The sequence below is a fragment of the Hakea prostrata genome, chromosome 1 (assembly GCF_041222555.1).
Source record: "Hakea prostrata isolate BN-2017 chromosome 1, UWA_Hpros_2, whole genome shotgun sequence".
Taxonomy (NCBI): domain Eukaryota; kingdom Viridiplantae; phylum Streptophyta; class Magnoliopsida; order Proteales; family Proteaceae; genus Hakea; species Hakea prostrata.
In genome coordinates this window covers 49,287,789-49,305,777 of record NC_142600.1, presented here as the reverse complement: position 1 = coordinate 49,305,777, position 17,989 = coordinate 49,287,789, and the positions used below count along the sequence as shown (strand labels likewise).

General features: G+C 41.4%; 1 protein-coding gene across 1 annotated transcript; it reads left to right on the top strand.

Annotated features, from left to right (window-relative positions):
* The first annotated feature begins 4,931 nt into the window (after positions 1-4,931).
* LOC149029087 (uncharacterized) lies at positions 4,932-5,879 on the top strand. Its single transcript, XM_089142034.1, has 2 exons — positions 4,932-5,411; positions 5,559-5,879. The coding sequence occupies exons 1-2, from the start codon at positions 4,932-4,934 to the stop codon at positions 5,877-5,879; spliced, it is 801 nt and encodes a 266-aa protein (XP_088998160.1).
* The last annotated feature ends 12,110 nt before the right edge of the window (positions 5,880-17,989 follow it).

Here is a 17,989-nt window from a genome sequence, read left to right as displayed (position 1 = left end):
CTCTACCATGGCCTCCTCCTCGTCCTCGTCTATCCATGATGACTGTACCTATAGAAAAAGATTAAACAAGTCAATGTTAGAGAATTACCAAAGAAGTTTAGACAAGGAGGGCATTTTTGTCAGTTTTGGAAAATTTTGATTTTGGGGAAAATTCAAATTGAACATACTAGCATGTGCATATTACCTTGAATTTCATGCTTATGAAGTTTAATTGATGAAAACCCCTCGAAATCACGGCCTAAAGCGGAAAATTCAGCAAGTAGAAGATGGGATTTTTGCTTCTTAGGTCAAAATTGGGGATTTTTGAAAACATCAAAATTGGTTGAAACGAATTGCATGAGTACCTCTAGCATATCATTTCTAGCATGTGACAACTGATTTCATGTTAAAATTCCAAGCGGTCTGAGAGTAATCAAGTTTTTCCCAAAGTTGGTGATTTTGGTTGCGTTAGCGTAAGGAAGTTGGTGTTTTTGTGTTTGCTTGATGTTTAAGGCTTGTTTTTTCATGGAAACTATGGGATTATGTCGCTAAGCATGCATGAACATGTTTCTAACCTAGAACAACAAGTTAAACATGGAATTTCATGGAATCTAAACAAAGAAATCAACTTGAGAAGATGATGGATATTGTTTACCTTGTTTGGATCTTCTAAATGTGTTGTGTTGATGTTGTTGAAGCTTCTAGACACTTGGAATGTCTTTGGAAACCTTGGCAAGATGGTTCTCCAGAGCCCTTCCTTGAAGATTTTGAGTTAGAAGTGAGAAATGAAGTGGGAAATGAAGTTTAAAGCCCCAAAATTTGTGGCTGATGTTGCTTGGTCGACTGATTGGTCAACTGAACCAGTCGACCAAAGGAGGACAGAATGCCCTGTTTTGGTTTTTGCTTGGATTTTCGGCTCGGATTTTGAATTTTTGACCATTGTTTGCTCATTATGTTGATGATTCTAAGTATGTTTAAGCATTCTAATCACTTGGTCTTGAAGTTGTTGACGAATCTTCGATGTTGGTGTTGTCATCTTTGTTTGCAGAATGGTTGTCCTGAGAAACCGACTTGTAGGATCCAGTAGCGCCGGTAATGGTGAGACGCCTGCTGGTACTTCAGACCAATAGACACAAGAGAACAGTCACACCACTACTGACCTCCCAAGTGCTCCTGAGATCGGAAGTTTTCGGGATATTGCTAATGTTATGAATAACATGATGCAACAACAGGCAGCCCATTTTACTCAGATGATGACAGGCTTCATGGCGGTTCAAGGCGGGAATCGTTCTGGAGGGCAAGTAAACCCTCATGTTCCAGCTCCGTATGTGGAGAGGTTCGCTGGTGTCACATCCTGCCATAGATCCACCCAAGGGGTACCCTATCTGGGTTACTCGGGAGTGATCCACAACCCAACAGATCCAGTTTAGGAACGATCATATCCACTTAGCACAATAATATAATCAAAAGCAAGAGCAATTTATGGTATTCTAGTAATCAAATAATAAAAGTTAAGAAATGATCACAGAAGGATCACAAAGAACATCAGAGTACGGAATAACAAGTACCAAGTCAAAAGACAACTATAGAGTATAGGGGAAATATACTCTACAAACGTGTGCGGAAGGTAGATCGAAATAAGGTAAAGGTTACAACCAGATCTCCAAAGAAGGCAAATAAAAAGGTAAACAACTAAGTTACAGTTTCTTCTAACTTATACAATGTCTCCTCAATAACATAATCATAAGAAACTAAGCCAGGCTGGATCTACTCTTGACAAATATGAGTCTTGAACTGATAGCCTTCACAGATGTAGTCACCGTAGCCAAAGTGGTATGAGTCACCAACTTAGTCCTCAAAGTGTTGACTGTCACACTCAACAGTAGTAGTACCTGCAGAAAAGTCTAACAAAATATGTTGCAAAAAGGAGAGAGTTCAAAAGAACTCAGCAAAGAAAGTTATTCCATAATAACATAAATCATATGATGCACAGCATAGCATGATGCAATATGATATGAGACAATGATGATATATGATTCTAACTCTAAGTATGCTGGTCATCTATGGTAGACATGCTTTAAGTCGTAGCACCATACTTCTTTAGGTAGTCTCAGTCACTCATCATCGGGGGGAATTGGGTCCTGCATCCCTCTCGGACAAAACCATGGTTGGGGGTTTCGGTCACCACTCTCTCACATCACCATTTGGTCTAAGTATTGGCGCATGTCAAGGTAAAACCTAGCCCAATGCAAGTCATCTACTTAGTCATATCATGTCAGTTCCAGATACGTCCATTCCTCCCCTCTCGGGATCCTTTCCAGTATCCTTCCCACTAGAGTCACAGATATTACCCACCGGACTCATCAACCCTATAGGTCATCCACAAATAGTAGACGAGAAGCTCTCATGTCCCCTCACGGATCATTTCATTGGTCTTGAGTGTCCGTGAGCCCAAGTCTAGCCATTTGCAACCCTACCAATAAATGGCCCCTTTCGGGTATCCACAATGCAATTTATGTCCTCTCAAAGAATGGTTACCGGTCTTGAGCGCCCACAAATCCACACTACTACCATGGGTCGTTCGGTCTCAATGCCCTTCCGATTCGGGTCTGATATGATAGGGACATCCTAGCCAAACACCACTAGACAAGTCCTATGTATATCATCCAATGACCCAGGAAAGAGTCGATGGGCATCTTCGGAGAACATCCCATACTATTCCCTCCGATATCAAAGGACAGAAGTACCAGTAGGGCACTCCCCAATCCCAAATCATACCTAAGCAATCACATGCTTATTTCCATCCATTACATATCAGCAATACATTATCATATTGAAAACATGTCATAACTTCTCCTAATACAGTGTATAAATAAATGACAAGAATAAGTAAACATGATAAACCAAGTAATTAAGCATGGTGCTACTGTCATAAGGTAACTATAGTAGTCATATGATGTCTAAAATCAACTAATAAGTTAAGTCTACTAAGTTACCAACAACAGTGTAAAAGTCATACAGTCTATGTTATATGGCAATAACCGTCCTTACCTCAAATTGTGAAGAAGATGATCCGAAGTCACAAGAGAATGGTCCAATTATAGTCTTAAAGCCCTAAACAAACATACATGAAGGATTAGAGAAGAAATCAAAACAATCAGAGATCGAATGGATGAAAACTTGGAAAAAGTTTCTAACAACAACCTTGTTGGTCGATACCTTGGGTCGATGGTATTGACCCACTGTATCAACCCAAAGGGTCTCGGACAGCAAGTTGGGTTTTTGGCTCAAAGTTGGTCTTCCAGGTCACGGATCGATACGAAACTTGGGGAACAATTCAAACACAATATAGAGACACTAATTATCAAGGAATTAACATGATCCAACGGTCAATTTAGAAAACCCCAAATTGACATATCAAGTTCAAGAGTTGGAATTCATGGTCTTCAATGGAATCAATTGCAAATGCAAGAGAGCTTAGGAATTTAATCAATAGAATGATGAGCAGCAGAATATAGACAATTACTAACATATAATCAGACCTCATTGCTAAAGAAAATCAGATTAAGAAAATGCACTCATGTTGCCATGAAGAGGAATCAAAGTAAGAGAGCAAGAACATCAAGTTTCATAATGAAATCAATGCAATTGCAAGGGAGATCAGGGATTCAATCAAGAGAACGATAAGCAATAGATTAGGAATGATTATTAACATAAAATCAGACTTAGCATACTATAGGAATCAGTTTAGGAGATGAAATAATGTTGCTATGGAGAAATTTCATAAGAAAGACAAGGTTAAGAATCGATATGAGATGCATAGCATTGATAGAATGAATGGGGGTTTATAGGAATCACAAGAGGCATTAGAAGAGGTGGTTGCAAGGTTGCAACACCTCCTTCATAGCCCCAACAGCAAGAATAAGGTGAGGTAGAAGTAGATTAGAGAGAGAGTGAGAGATCACATACCTTGTAGAAGAGATTAGAGAAGAGAGACAAAGGATTCTTGAAGAAGATCAACACCGAAGCCAAGGAGGAGGCTTAGAGGAGATTTCCCACGTTCTCAGATGTTAAAATGAGTGAAATAATGATTTAGGTTTGAGGTTTCACTTAAAAGGAAGAAGGAATATCCAAAAAACACCTTTTTACTCGAATCTGGGCTTGTTGGGTCGATACCTTGGGTTGATGGTATCGACCAACAGTATCGACCCAAAGTAGTTTCATCAGAATTTTCAGAAATAGTTCAGCAACTTCGAATGTGGATTCGGAGGGCTATACAAGGTCAAATTGAGTGAGGTTTTCTCCTACAAGTCAATCAAGAAGTATAGTTTCCAGAAATACCTTTGGATCAAGCATGTGAGTTCATTAGGTCCACCAAATAAGCTCACTTTCTTCGATACGCAAGCAAGATTTGCCAGATATAGTTCAACAACTTCGGACAGGGATTTGGAGGGCTATATGGGGTCATTGAGGTTTTCTCCTACAAGTCCATCAAGAAGTATAGTTTCGGGAAATATATTTGGATTGAGCACATGAGTTCATTAGGTATTTCAACTAATTCACCCCTCTTTGGTGCGCAGATTCAAAACTAACACTCACAATGCTCTCAAGTGAGGGGCATCGTTGTCAATGTCCATGGGCTTGGGCTCCGACACCAAATCATCAACCAAAAAGGTCCACAAGTATCTTTTCCCCCCACTTTGGGTCTTCGGACCTACAAACATAACAGATTCCGGGCCGGGTCAAAGTTAGGATAAGGCCGGATATTACAGATCTACCCTAAGGGAAAGGTCTGGCATGACTTCCTAAGGCTTTCAAAGATAATAACACTGAAATCAAGGTCCAACTTTAAGGTCTAACATTAAACAAGTCTTTCTTTATCTCAAAGCCATTAGGGTGTCCTGGTTAGGTTTGGGTTGGATTTTACAGTTGGGACCCCGCATACTAGGCTAATGGAGAGTTTCCTGAAACTGCAAGTGCCATCTTTCACTGGTGTGACAAAGGATACTCTTTTCCCTAAAAAATGGCTGAGGAAATTAGAGAAAGCATTTCAGAATTTGCAGTGCTCAGATGCACAGAAAGTTCTTTTTTGCGAACAGAAGCTTCAACATGAGGCTGACGCATGGTGGATTTCGACTAGACTTATCCTTGAAGATCTCCATGTGGGCGTTGTATCTTGGGAAGTATTTAAAGAGGCGTTCTATAAGAATTACTTTCCCGAAGCAGTGAAGGATGTCAAAGAGGCTGAATTTATGGCATTACTTCAAGGTGCCTTATCCGTGCTGGACTACCAGCAGAAGTTTGAAGAGCTATTCTTTTTCGCCCTTGATTCGATTAAACCTAACAATGCGAAGGCGGAGAAATTCTTCAAAGGATTGCGGCCATCGATAAAGGCATATCTCACCATTCTCCCTTTTGAGAGCTATGCCCAGGTAGTTCAGAATGCTAAGAAGTTAGAAGAGGCAGAAAGAGAAAATTTTTGGGTCTAGAGGCCTTGGCAGCTAAGGAACCCTGGTTATGTTGACCGCTTTGATCGTAGATTTTTGAGACCTACTCCGTATCCCACTCCTACCTTTCAGCCAAGGAGTGTTCGACAGAGTTCCGTTGTTAGTCATGCGGGCCAGCATAGTCATCCTACTGGAGTTAGACCTGCGGGAGTTATTATTCCTTCTCGGCCTGGGATTGCTAATCCTAGAACTACATTTCAGAGACCTCCCACTGTAGCGACTCCTGTTGAACTGAAGGACTCTTCTTGTTTCTTGTGCAAGCAGCCCGGTCATTATGCTCGTTTTTGTCCGAAGAAGCCTACGCAATCTCTTGCCCCTATTGTGAGAAGTGCTTCTATTCCTGACCCTGCCCCTCCCTCTGGTAGAGTATTCAGCATATTTGGTGTTGAATAGGATCCCTGTCATGATGGTGTTACAGGTACATTGCTAGTTGCTTCATTTCCAGCATTTGTTTTGTTTGATACGGGTGCATCTCATTCGTTCATCTCACTACTTTTGGTTTGAAGACTAACCTAACACCCTAGTGTTTATCTATTTGTTTGTCTATTAGTACCCCTGTTGGTCCTATTGTTAAGCTAGATAAAGTGTTAGAAGGATGCCTTGTGTTGATTTGTGGAAAGAATTTGAAGGCGAACTTAGTGTTGTTTGATATGAAGGATTTTGATGTAATCTTGGGAATTGACTGGCTGACATCCCACAATGCTGTGATCTTGTGTTCTTCAAGGAGAATTCAGTTTCGGTTGAATGAGAATTATGTTTTTGAGTTCCAAGGAGAATAGGGAAGGATTAGTAAGAAGACTTTGACCGCATTGATGCAAGTCTGTGCATTTGTGGAAAGTGCTTCACCTGGAAGCAAGGTCAAAGAAGGGAAGAAGAAGTTCCAGTTGTATGTGATTTTTCCGATGTGTTTCCAGATTATCTGTCAGGACTGCCCCCTGATAGAGAAGTTGAGTTTTCCATTGACTTAACTCCTGGAGCCGCTCCGATATCCAAAGCTCCGTATAGAATGGCACCTACCGAGTTAGAAGAGTTGCAAACACAACTTAATGAGCTCTTAGAAAGAGGTTTTGTACAGCCTAGTGTATCCCCTTGGGGAGCTCCAGTCTTGTTCGTGAAGAAGAAGCACGGTAGCATGCGTCTATGCATTGATTACCAGGAGTTGAACAAGTTGACCGTCAAGAATAGATATCCGTTGCCCCAGATTGATGATATTTTCGATTAGTTGAAAGGTGCAGCTGTGTTCTCGAAGATTGATTTGAGGTATGGATATCATCAGTTGAAAGTGAAGTCAAGTGATATCATCAAGATAGCGTTTAGAACAAGATATGGACATTATGAGTTTAGAGTTATGCCTTTTGGTTTAACTAATGCTCCTGCTATGTTCATCGATGTAATGAACTGAGTATTTCATGATGTACTTGATAAGTTTGTGATCATCTTCATTGATGACATCTTGATCTATTCGAAGAATGAAGAAGAGCATGTGAAACACCTAAATTTCACATTGCAAAGGTTGAGAGAAAAGAAGCTCTATGCTAAGTTTAGAAAGTGTGACTTTTGGCTCTCTAGGGTAGTATTTCTCGGCCATGTAGTTTCAGCCAAAGGTATTCGTGTTGATGTTGAAAAGGTGCAAGCCGTTGCTGAATGGGAAAGACCGAAGACAGTGACTGAGATTAGAAGTTTCCTTGGATTGGCGAGATACTATAGAAGGTTTATTGAGAACTTTTCTAGGTTGGCTGCTCCTATGACTGAGCTAACTAGAAAGGAAGAGAAGTTTGTGTGGACCGAAGTTTGTGAGAAGAATTTCGAAAAGCTGAAAGTTAGATTGACAAGTGCTCCGGTTTTGACTATACCCGATAGTTCCGGTGGTTTGACAGTCTACACTGATGCTTCTAAGATTGGTTTGGGTTGCGTGTTGATGCAACATGGTAAAGTTGGGGCCTATGCCTCTCGGCAATTGAAGAATTATGAGCGGAACTATCCCACTCATGATTTAGAGCTTGCCACTGTTGTCTTTGCTTTGAAGATTTGGAGACATTACCTGTATGGTGAGAAGATCTCTATCTTCATAGATCATAAGATTTTGAAGTACTTCTTTACCCAGAAGGAATTGAACATGAGACAAAGAAGATGGTTAGAGTTGGTCTCTGATTATGATTGTGACATCCAGTTTCACCCTGGTAAGGCTAATGTTGTTGCTGATGCGCTTAGCAGGAAAAGTCAGAAGAAAGTGTTGGACTTGAATGCCTGAAGTCAACCTTTGTTGTCTTCGATCGCTGACTTTGGTTTGGAAGTTGTCTCGGAAGGCTCATATTTTGTTCTTTCTGCCATGACAGCGAGATCCACCCTTAGAGAATTGTTGCTTTGCAAGGTTCTAACCTAGAGTTGAAAGAGAAGATTGAGAAGATTACTTTGAATCCCGAAATGGACCCTAATTTCAGTATGTCTATCGATGGTGCTTTGTCGTTTAGAGATAGACTTTGTGTGCCAGCTGTTGATGAAATCAAGAAGGAAATATTGAAGGAAGCACACCAGTCAATCTTTACAGTTCACCCTGGAAGTACCAAGATGTACAAGGACTTAAGGGAACATTTTTGGTGGAGCGGTTTGAAAGTTGATGTTGAAGATTTTGTTGCCAAGTGTGAGACTTGCCAACGTGTGAAAGCCATTTGTCAACCCCCGTAAGGATTACTTCAGCCGCTTCCTATTCCTAGTTGGAAGTGGGAAGATATTTCTATGGACTTCGTGACTAGTTTGCCTCGGACAAGTAAAGGTAATGACACTGTGTGGGTGATTGTTGATAGGTTGACTAAATCAACTCATTTCATTCCTATAAAGATCACTCATACTTTGGATAAGCTAGCTAGGCTTTATGTGGACAATGTAGTTCATCTGCACGGAGTTCCCGTGAGTATTGTTTCTTATCGTGATCCTAGGTTCACCTTAAGGTTTTGGAACAGTTTGCAGAAAGCCTTGGGAACCCGATTGAATCTTAGTACAGCTCATCATCCACAGTCTGATGGACAATCTGAGTGGACAATTCAAATCTTGGAAGATATGCTTAGATCTTGTGTAGTGGATATGGGTGGAAATTGGGATGAACACTTAGCTTTGGTTGAGTTTGCCTATAACAACAGTTATCAAGCAACAATAGGCATGGCTTCATTTAAAGCTTTGTATGGTAACACTTGTAGGAAGCCTTTGTATTGGACCGAGACTGGTGAAAGAAGAGTTTTGCGTCCAGAAATGGTTGAAGCTATTTGTGCGATGGTAGACATGATTAGAGAAAGAATCAAGTCTGCCCAGTCTAGACAGAAATCCTATGCTGACAAGAGAAGAACCGATTTAGAATTGCAGATTGGGGAGAAAGTTTTTTCTTAAAGTATCACCTATAAAGGGGGTGATGAGATTTATTGTGAAAGGAAAGCTTAGCCCTCGTTTCATTGGACCCTTTGAGATTCTGGAGAAGGTTGGACCTGTTGCATACTGTTTGGCCATGCCCCCATCTCTTGCTGGAGTTCATAATGTGTTTCATGTTTCGATGCTCCGAAAGTACATAGAAAACCTGGAACACATACTACAACAAGCACCCGAAGGACTCAGTGCTGATCTTTCATACGATGAAGAGCCAACCAAGATTCTAGACATAAAGGACAAACAGTTGCAGAATCGCACCATCCCTTTGGTGAAGATTCGATGGAAGAACCATACCCCTGAAGAAGCTTCATGGGAGAAAGAAGAAGAAATGAAGGAGAAGTTTCCTCATCTTTTTGGAAGCACAGGTATGCTTTCAATTTCAAGGATGAAATTTCTTTTAAGGGGGGGAGAATGTAAAACCCAGCCCTATCCTAACCCTGACCCTGACCCGGATCCACGATGTTTGTAGGTCCAAAGACCTGGAGTGGTGGAAGAAGAGACTTGTGGGCCCACAAAGTTGAAGACTAGGTGTATGATTCAGAGCCCATGGATATTGACAGTGAAGCCCTTTACTTGGATATGCTGTCAGTGTTTAGTGAGAAACTGCACCTAGAAGAGGGGAAGGTTAGTTGAAGTGTTTGATGCACTTTCGGTCTTGTTTTGAAGGTATTTCTCTACTCTAGATTTGCTTATTGACTTGTAGGAGAAAACCCAACTCAATTCGGACCCGTATAGCCTTTCAATTCCGTGAGTCAAGCTTGTTGTATATGCTTGGTCGACTGGGCCAGTCAACCAATGGTTGTACAAATCCGAGAATAAGATACTCTTTGGATATTCCTCTCTCTATTAAAGTGGTTCTCGTGTTTTGAACTCTATTATACTCATTTAGGCCACTGAGAACGAGAGTGGAGCTTCCCGAGGCACTCTCTCGGTGTTTGGGAAGGATTCTTGCCCCCAATAATTGCAATCATTGTCTCTTGTCTCCATTTGCACATTCAAGGTATGATTTATCACTCTCACTCTCTATTCTACTCTTTTCTTTTTCTTTTCTTGCTGTTACAACCTTGGAGCTGATGCTGCAACCTTGCAACCTTCACTCCAAGTGTTCACTCTTAGCTAATCATTGATCTCACTCTATTTCCATTGATGCTATGCTCTCATTTCAATCTTTGCATATGCATTACTTTGATTTTCTTCTTAACTTCATGTGTTCTTATTCTAAACTGAGGTTTATAGTGTGCAATGTCTATGTTCTATGCTAGCATATGATTCTAATCCATTGCCCATCAGTTCCCCTAGCTAATTCAATCAATTTCAATGCAATTTCAGTTGATTTCAAGCCATGCTATGATTCTTGCCTTTAGAACATAGGGTCTCAATTTGGGGGTTTTCAATTGGGCTATTGGATTAGGTTAATTCTTGTTATGTAGTGTTCTTATATTGTTACAATGAATCCCTCCAAGTTTTAGATTGATCTGAGCCCCGGAAGATCGATTTTGAGCCAAAAATCACTATTTGGCTTCGGGCACTATTCACTTGGTCGACTGAGTCAGTTGACCAAGCCAGTCTGCCAATCAATTGCTGAATTGTGTGCTTCGCCGATTTGATCTGTTCCACCTCCGATTTTTTTGATTTCTTTTCTAATCTTTCATTTATGTTTGTTTAGGGTCTTAATACCATTTTTGGATCATCCTTTTGAGATTATTGTGTTATCATCATCATGGTTTAAGTTAAGGACGGTTATACCCATATGACATAGACTATGTGATTGTTACACTGATGTTGGCAACTTTGTAGGCTCAACTTATTGGTTGTACTTAGACATCATATGACTACTGTAGTTACCTTATGACAGTAGCACCATGTTTAATTACTTTATCTATCATGTCTATTTCATTATTGTCATTTACTTATATACTTAATCATGTGATGTTATGACGTATCTTTCAATATGATGATATATCATATATGTATGATATGATGAACCGAGAATGTGATTGAATAAGTATGATTTGGGATTGGGGAATGTCCTTTTAACATTTCTGTCCTTGGACATCGAGGGAAATAGTATGGGATGTTCTCCAAAGATGCCAATCGACACTTTCCCGGATTATTGGGTGACATACACAGGATTTGTCTAGATGTGTTGGCTAGGACATCCCCGTTGTATTAGGCCTAAATCGGAAGGGCATTGAGACCGAAAGACCCATGGTAGTAGTATGGTTTGATGGGCGCTCAAGACCAGTAACCACTACGTGAGAGGATAGAAATCATACTACGGATACCCGAAAGGGGCCATTCATTGGTAGGGTTGCAAATAGCTAGACTTGGGCTCAGGGGCGCTCAAGACCGGTAACCAACCAGTGAGAGAACGTGAGAGCTTCTCGTTTACTATTTGTGGATGATCAATAGGGTTGGTGAGTCCGTAGTCTGGGACTATGCTGATTCTAGTGTGAAGGATACTGGAAAGGATCGCCCGGGGCGAGGAATGGACATATTTGGATCTGACATGATATGACTAAGTAGAAGACTTGCATTGGGCTAGGTTTCACCTTGACATGCGCCACTACTTAGACCAATGGTGATGTGAGAGAGTGGTGACTTAAACCCCAACCATGGATTGTCTGGAAGGTTTCAGGACCCATTTACCCGGCTTGAGTGATTGAGACCCACCTATAGAAATATGGGGCTATGACTTAAAGCATGGCTACCATAAAGACTAGCATATATAGAGTTAGTATCATACTTGCATCATGTGTTTCATATCATATTGCATCATGTTATGATTTGTATGATATGGTTTATTTATTATGGATTAACTACCTTGCTGAGTTCTTTGAATTCATTCCTTTTTGTGCAATTGTTTTGTTAGACTTCTCCACAGATACCGAAGAAGCCGATGGCACATACTTTGTGTCACACCCCACCTGCCGGTCTCCGTTGCCTGCCCGACAACCCGTGGGTGCGATCCGTCACAAGATCCAAGGTTTTAGTCTATCAACAATATTTAAGAAAAATAAAGATAATCAAGAGCAAAGACTATTCAATAACTGAAAAGTAAATGAATCACAGGAGTCCAAAATACTCCAATAACAATAATAAAGGAAAGAAATAATGGATAAAATGGATAAGAGTTCAGCGGAAGTAAACAAAAGAGTTATATCAATTTCTTCCCATCTAAAAAGTGTTTTTCATGGATCTAATCGTGTCGCTAACCAATCAAAAATAAAATCCTATACTAATCTAGCAAGCAGAAAGTACGGGGTCGAACTATGGGGAACTGAAAGGCTAAGTCACTAAGATTGAATTCAACAAAACTAAATTTAAACTAAATCTATTAATTAATGCAAAAACTTAAACTATGAATATGTGAAGATCTTCGGGATTTCGAATCCCCAATGCTTTTCTGTAACCGATATAATTCTACACTTCAAAGCAAATTAGGGATGGTCTTCCTAGGTATGCCCTATCTTCGCAAGACTATCGTCCTTTGCGAAATCTTGGCACACTTAGTTCGCTGAGCCATAGAACATCTTTGGCCAAACTCAAACACGATCAACTAGAAGAGATAGAACAATCAAATTAATGAAATAAGCATGGTTCATCTACATCCCAAAGAAAAGGAACTAGCAACTCATTATCACAAAGTTCATAAGAAAAATAAAGATGAAATATAGGGAGAGAGAGAGAGAGATGTGGTCTTCTTCTTCAGCAATGAGAGATGAGAGCCGCATTCGCTGTCTTCCTCCCTTCTCTGTGGTTGGCTTCTCTTTTATGTCTCCCGCACACAATGAATCCCCTCTCTTTACCCGTCGATTTGACCTTTATTCTTTCGGATTTTGGAAAATTCAAACTAGAAAGTTGTAGATATTTTCAATATCGTTCCATAGCATCTTGAATCATCGAAATCAAAGCTTATATGAGAGAGATATGCTCAAAATACTGAAGGTAGGTCTGTTTACCCGATTTTCCGATTTATTACCAATTTTGTTCCTTAGACCTCCACCTATTTCCAATTTGGCTAAGATCTCACTTTTCATGATTTCTTGAGCAGCAAGATTGAATGCCATGATTTAAAATCCACCAATATCTAATATATTTGCCAACTTTACTCCAAATTATCTCTAATATCCAAAATCTCCTTATTCCTAAAAAATACACAAAAATACTCAATTAGCTCTCTTTAATTAAATAAGTATGAGGAATTAAATCAAATAAATAATGGTAAATGCATGCTTATCGAATACCCCCACACTTGAGTGTTTGCTAGTCCTCGAGTAAAACAAAAAAAAAAAAAAAAACTAATACAGAAAACAAAGAAAGAAAAACCTAACTCACTTTCGTAGGAATCACGGTTGCACTTAGCATGTGCAACAAGCCTTTAAACCCCTAGGTTACCCTAGTGGACGAGTTGTGTCTCGTGAGTGTTTGCAGAGAATATACACACAAAATTCTTAAGTGCTCTTCTAATTATTCTGGCAGTAGTAAGATTAAAAAGACAGATTCCAAGACAAAGACACTCCACTAAAGATTGAAGGGAATATAGGCACCCCCACACTTAAGCTCTTTACACCCTCTCTTGAGTCTAGCTCTAGGCAAACAATTCAATCGAGAAGTCTCCTCTTATCTTTAGTCTACCAGTTCACCCTCAGATAAGACTAAACTAGGTACCAAATAATACCAAGAACTCAAGATCTAAGCAAAATTGACCTTCTTAGACATTTCACCTTTATAAGCACATTAATTCACTTCTTTCTTTAATGGTCATAGTTCTAGTCCATGCAATGTCTTACCTCTTAAGCTTTCTAGATGGCCTATGTAACGAGTGTTGGGTCAGCCGCTCTCAAGCCAGATGGCCTTAAGGGACTAGGTGTAGAATACCCCTCGAACTTACTTACTCAAGTCAACTAGGCTACAGGCCAAGACTGAACCAAAGACACCCCAACTGTTTGACGCGAGGCACGATGTTGGTGACACTGAGACCCGGTTACTAAGAAGGAGGTCTAACCTTTAAACTTCAACATATTTTTCTTTTTCTTTTTCTTTTTTCACATTATACTTCAATTCACTTCACATTTAAATAGTCTAAAATCGGTCTCAACTTGTCACCATAAGCACAAGGCAATACAAGATAACTAGATGGTCAAACCTTTTGGACTACCTGGAGTTCCTATTTTCCTATTCAACCTCGGTCTCAAAATGTAAAACCCATTACTATTCTCTCAAGAGGGTGTTCACTACATCAGATGGGATTTCTAAAACACTTAAACTCTCATTTTGTATCTAAGCAAGGAATTAAAACATTTATCTTACTGATGCGTCCAAAATCTGCTCAGCCCTTAGATCTCCTCGTGATGTCCTGCAAAACGAAAGCGTTAGATGTGGCCCGACCGCTGGGGTCGGGAGTCCACCTCTGAAGGCTAAGTCAGTTGATGAACTTAATCACAAACGGCTCTGCGAGAAGCGCAGAGCTAAGGAATGAAGAACTGGGAAAGGTGATCTAGATAGCAGATCGCTGATAGTTTAGGTCTATCAGTATGTATCTGAACCTGAGTCTCAGATAGTATTCTTTTTGATCCCCTCATCTTGTATGGTAGTGAGGTTTATATAGAGTGTACCTTCGAATCTCCTTCGTTGGATGCACTTGAGCCTTCTTCGGGTAGTCGTTGGATCTTAACAGTTAGATCCGTTGAGCAATAGACTTCTACTAGTTTGGACTAGTAGAGGACTCCTGAGATAACCTTTCGGTTATGTGATGATTATCCCTTCGATAATGATTATCCGCAGCCGTCAATTCGAGTCTGCCATCATTAGGGTGATTACCCTAATCCATAAATAGGATTAGGGCGCGGTTGCAGCCGAATAAGCTTTCTTCTTCACCAAGCCATCTTCTGGATCCGGTTCGCTCGGGAGCGAGTCGGTTTTCTCCGTCTCGACCGGGGTCGAGGGTCGGACCAGGTATGAACCCGGTTTGATCATAATCTCTCCGTATCACGAGCCCCCCAGACCAAGCGTTCGGTCGATCCCGAGGGCTTGGTTTTTAACTGGGTTCATCGTCAGGTGATAATCTCTGCGTGCTTCATTAAATGTCATATCACATTTAATGCGGTGGTCACTTTTCCTCGAGCGTTGTGAGTGTAAGGCCACATATCTCCTTGCAGTTGATCTGTCGTGGCTCACGTCATCCAAGCGACGGTTTCTGAACGCCTATTTCGGATTCGTGAGTTCAAACTTTCAAAACGTCTTTCAATCTTGATCGCTGATTTTGAATCAATCTCGATCGTTCAGATTCCCGAACACTCGTGCGGGAGTTTTAAAAGCGGTTCGTTGTCTTCGTAGGTTTCATTCTTCTTGTTTGGAATTTGAACCTTTGTTGTCTGCTTCGCGCCTTCTTGCTCTCAAGCTTCCGCCTCATTGAATCAGTAAGTTTACTGGTCTTTTTCTTTTTGTAGTTTACTGAAAGAAGTAATGGCGGACGATAGGGCTTCTCTGGTACCCAATGTTGGTAATAGCAGTGAGGCTTTTGCTTCTCCTGCTCCCGAACAGTCGGATAGTGATAACAAAACCCTAACTGTCCTCTGGCGCGAGTTCGCTGAAGTTTCTTAGAAAGGTTTAGAAAGAAAAACCGAGACTTCTCCTGTCCTTCTCGAGTCTGGATCTTCCAAGATTGTCGAGTCTTCTAGGCAGCCTCAAACTTCCGGGTCCGATGGTGGACCTGGCTCTGTTCCCTCCATTTACAATGAGGAAACCCTTCTTTCAGCTGTCCAAGATTTTGATTTTCCTTCCTCTTATCAGGTTAGGGCTCCCCACCCTGATGAGAGGGTTGATTCATCCCTTTCGGGTGAATTTTCTCTGTATATAGATGCACTGGAAAGCGGGGTTCGCTTTCCCTTTTTTAATCCTTTGTTCTCCGCAGTTTCGAATCATTGGAAAATTTGTCCCGGAATGCTCCTCCCCAATAGCTGGCGTCTCATCGTCGGCTTCTTGGGTTTGCGTTTTGAACTTGGCATTACGCCATCTCTTTCTCTCTTTGTACATTTTCATGTTCTTTCTATCTCCCATCCTCCCGGATGGGTTTTCCTGTCCAAATGTAATAAGGCTGAACTTGATTGGAGGGGCAGCATCCTTGTCAAAGGAACTTGCCCTTCTAACCACAAAAGATGGCGCGAACGATACTTTTTCTGTCGAGCACCTCCATCAGATCTTAACTTCCCAACCACCTGGAGGAGGTGTACTTCTTCTTCCGAGAATAACCGAGGCCTTCCCTTATCCAGAGAAGACGAGGCGGCCGTCAGGAAGATCAAATCCATTCCATGGTATCAAGAGATACATGGACTTGAAGTGGAGTATAACTCCATCCTTCAGTATTGGGGCTTGGCTCATTGTCAGCTTCTAACCACCATCCTTTAATTTGACTGAAGTGATATGTCTTTAATTCTGACTCTTGTCATTCTTCTTTGCAGTGCCTCCAAGAATGAACCCTGAAAGCTTGCGGGTGAAGGCCGCTAGGGCCATTGTGACAGCCGAGCAACGATCGCCCAGAGCCTTGACCTTAGATCAAAAGGCTTCTATTCCCTCTCCCGACCCCTCTTATAGGGGTATCAGGAATATCAGGCCCGTGGCTGATGCTTCGGGTAAAGGGAAGAAACCGATGGTGGAGAGGTCTAATGTCTCTTCCTCCGCCCGAACCAAGAGGAGGCATGACACAATTGATGCTCCCTCCAATAAAAAATCCAAAGCTTCAACGGATAGTGAGGAGGTCTTCACCCCCCAGTGGACCCTGAAGCTGACCGACAGGGTGACTCGGGACCCTGAGAAAGCTGCAGAATGGAGCTCCCTCAGTCTTGCTCCTTCTGATCGCCAGGAATTTGAAGCCCTGGATGACACCTCCCTTGTTAGTCAATCTACAAGGTACCGGTCTTCTTGCTTATTTTTTTCATAATTTCTTATGAATTCTTCTGATATTTTCCGCCTTCCCAGGAATGCTGTGTTGAGCTTTTATCAACACATGGAAGCATTGAGCCGGGTTGGTCGCACCAGCTCCTTGCTGCAAACCTATGAAGAGAATTTGGCCAAAGGCAATTCTGAAATAGACCAGCTGACTGCAGCTGCCGTGGAGCTGCAGAAAAAGCATGAGGAAGAAGTGATCTCCCTCAAGGAGGCCCTCGAAGCTTCAAAGATTCGTGCCGCTGCTGTCGAGCGCGAGGCCAGGAAGCAAAAAGCAGTTGCCACGTTGTTTGGTGACATGCTTGAATTCAAAAGTAGGGAGCTTGAAGAACATCTGAAGTTGGCGATCCCTAGCAAGCCCGAGCATATAAAGCCAGAGCTTCGGAAGGAGTGTGTTCGGAAATACCTGAACAGCGTACCTTTCTCCGAGCTGCTAGGTATCTACAACCTTCAAGCTTATCATTTGGGGCAGAACGACGTTTGGGAACGAATTCTCGGATCATTCCCTGCCTTCGACACTGCTCCCTTTCATGAGGTGTGCCACAAAGAGGTCTTCGGGAAAGTTGGTATGGATCTACCGGACTGGGCTCAGGAAGAAGATGATCCTTTTCTAGCTGACCCTCAATATGAGGCATACCTAGCTGACGAGCCGACACTTCCAGAGGAGAAATCACAAGCCGAGTCTCAAGCCGATGCCATTCTTGAGGAAGGCTCTTCTCATGATCCTGAGAAAAGTCCTCCCGACCAGGGTCCCTCAGGCAACAATGAAGAAAAGGCTTAGGGAGTTATCTTTTTGTTAAGATTTACCCTCTATTTAATGAATAGACATTTCTTTTTCATGTTGGCCTTTATATTTCCCCGTCTCCTGCTGAAATCTTGCCTTGAATATCAAAGTATTAATGATAAAACTCATCACTTAACTTTACATTCCTCGCCGAATAATAATCTTGTAGAAATATTGTGAAGATGCGTTTCGGGAAGATGCATTAATCTTCTCCACTACTTCATTTATTGCAAAGTCCGCACGTTTCCCTTCTACGAACTTCAAACGTTTTCTTGCTTTTGTATACCATTCACTGTTTCCAATGAATCGGAAATACATCCATTATTTTAATGGCGGTGCGACGATTGGAGGTATC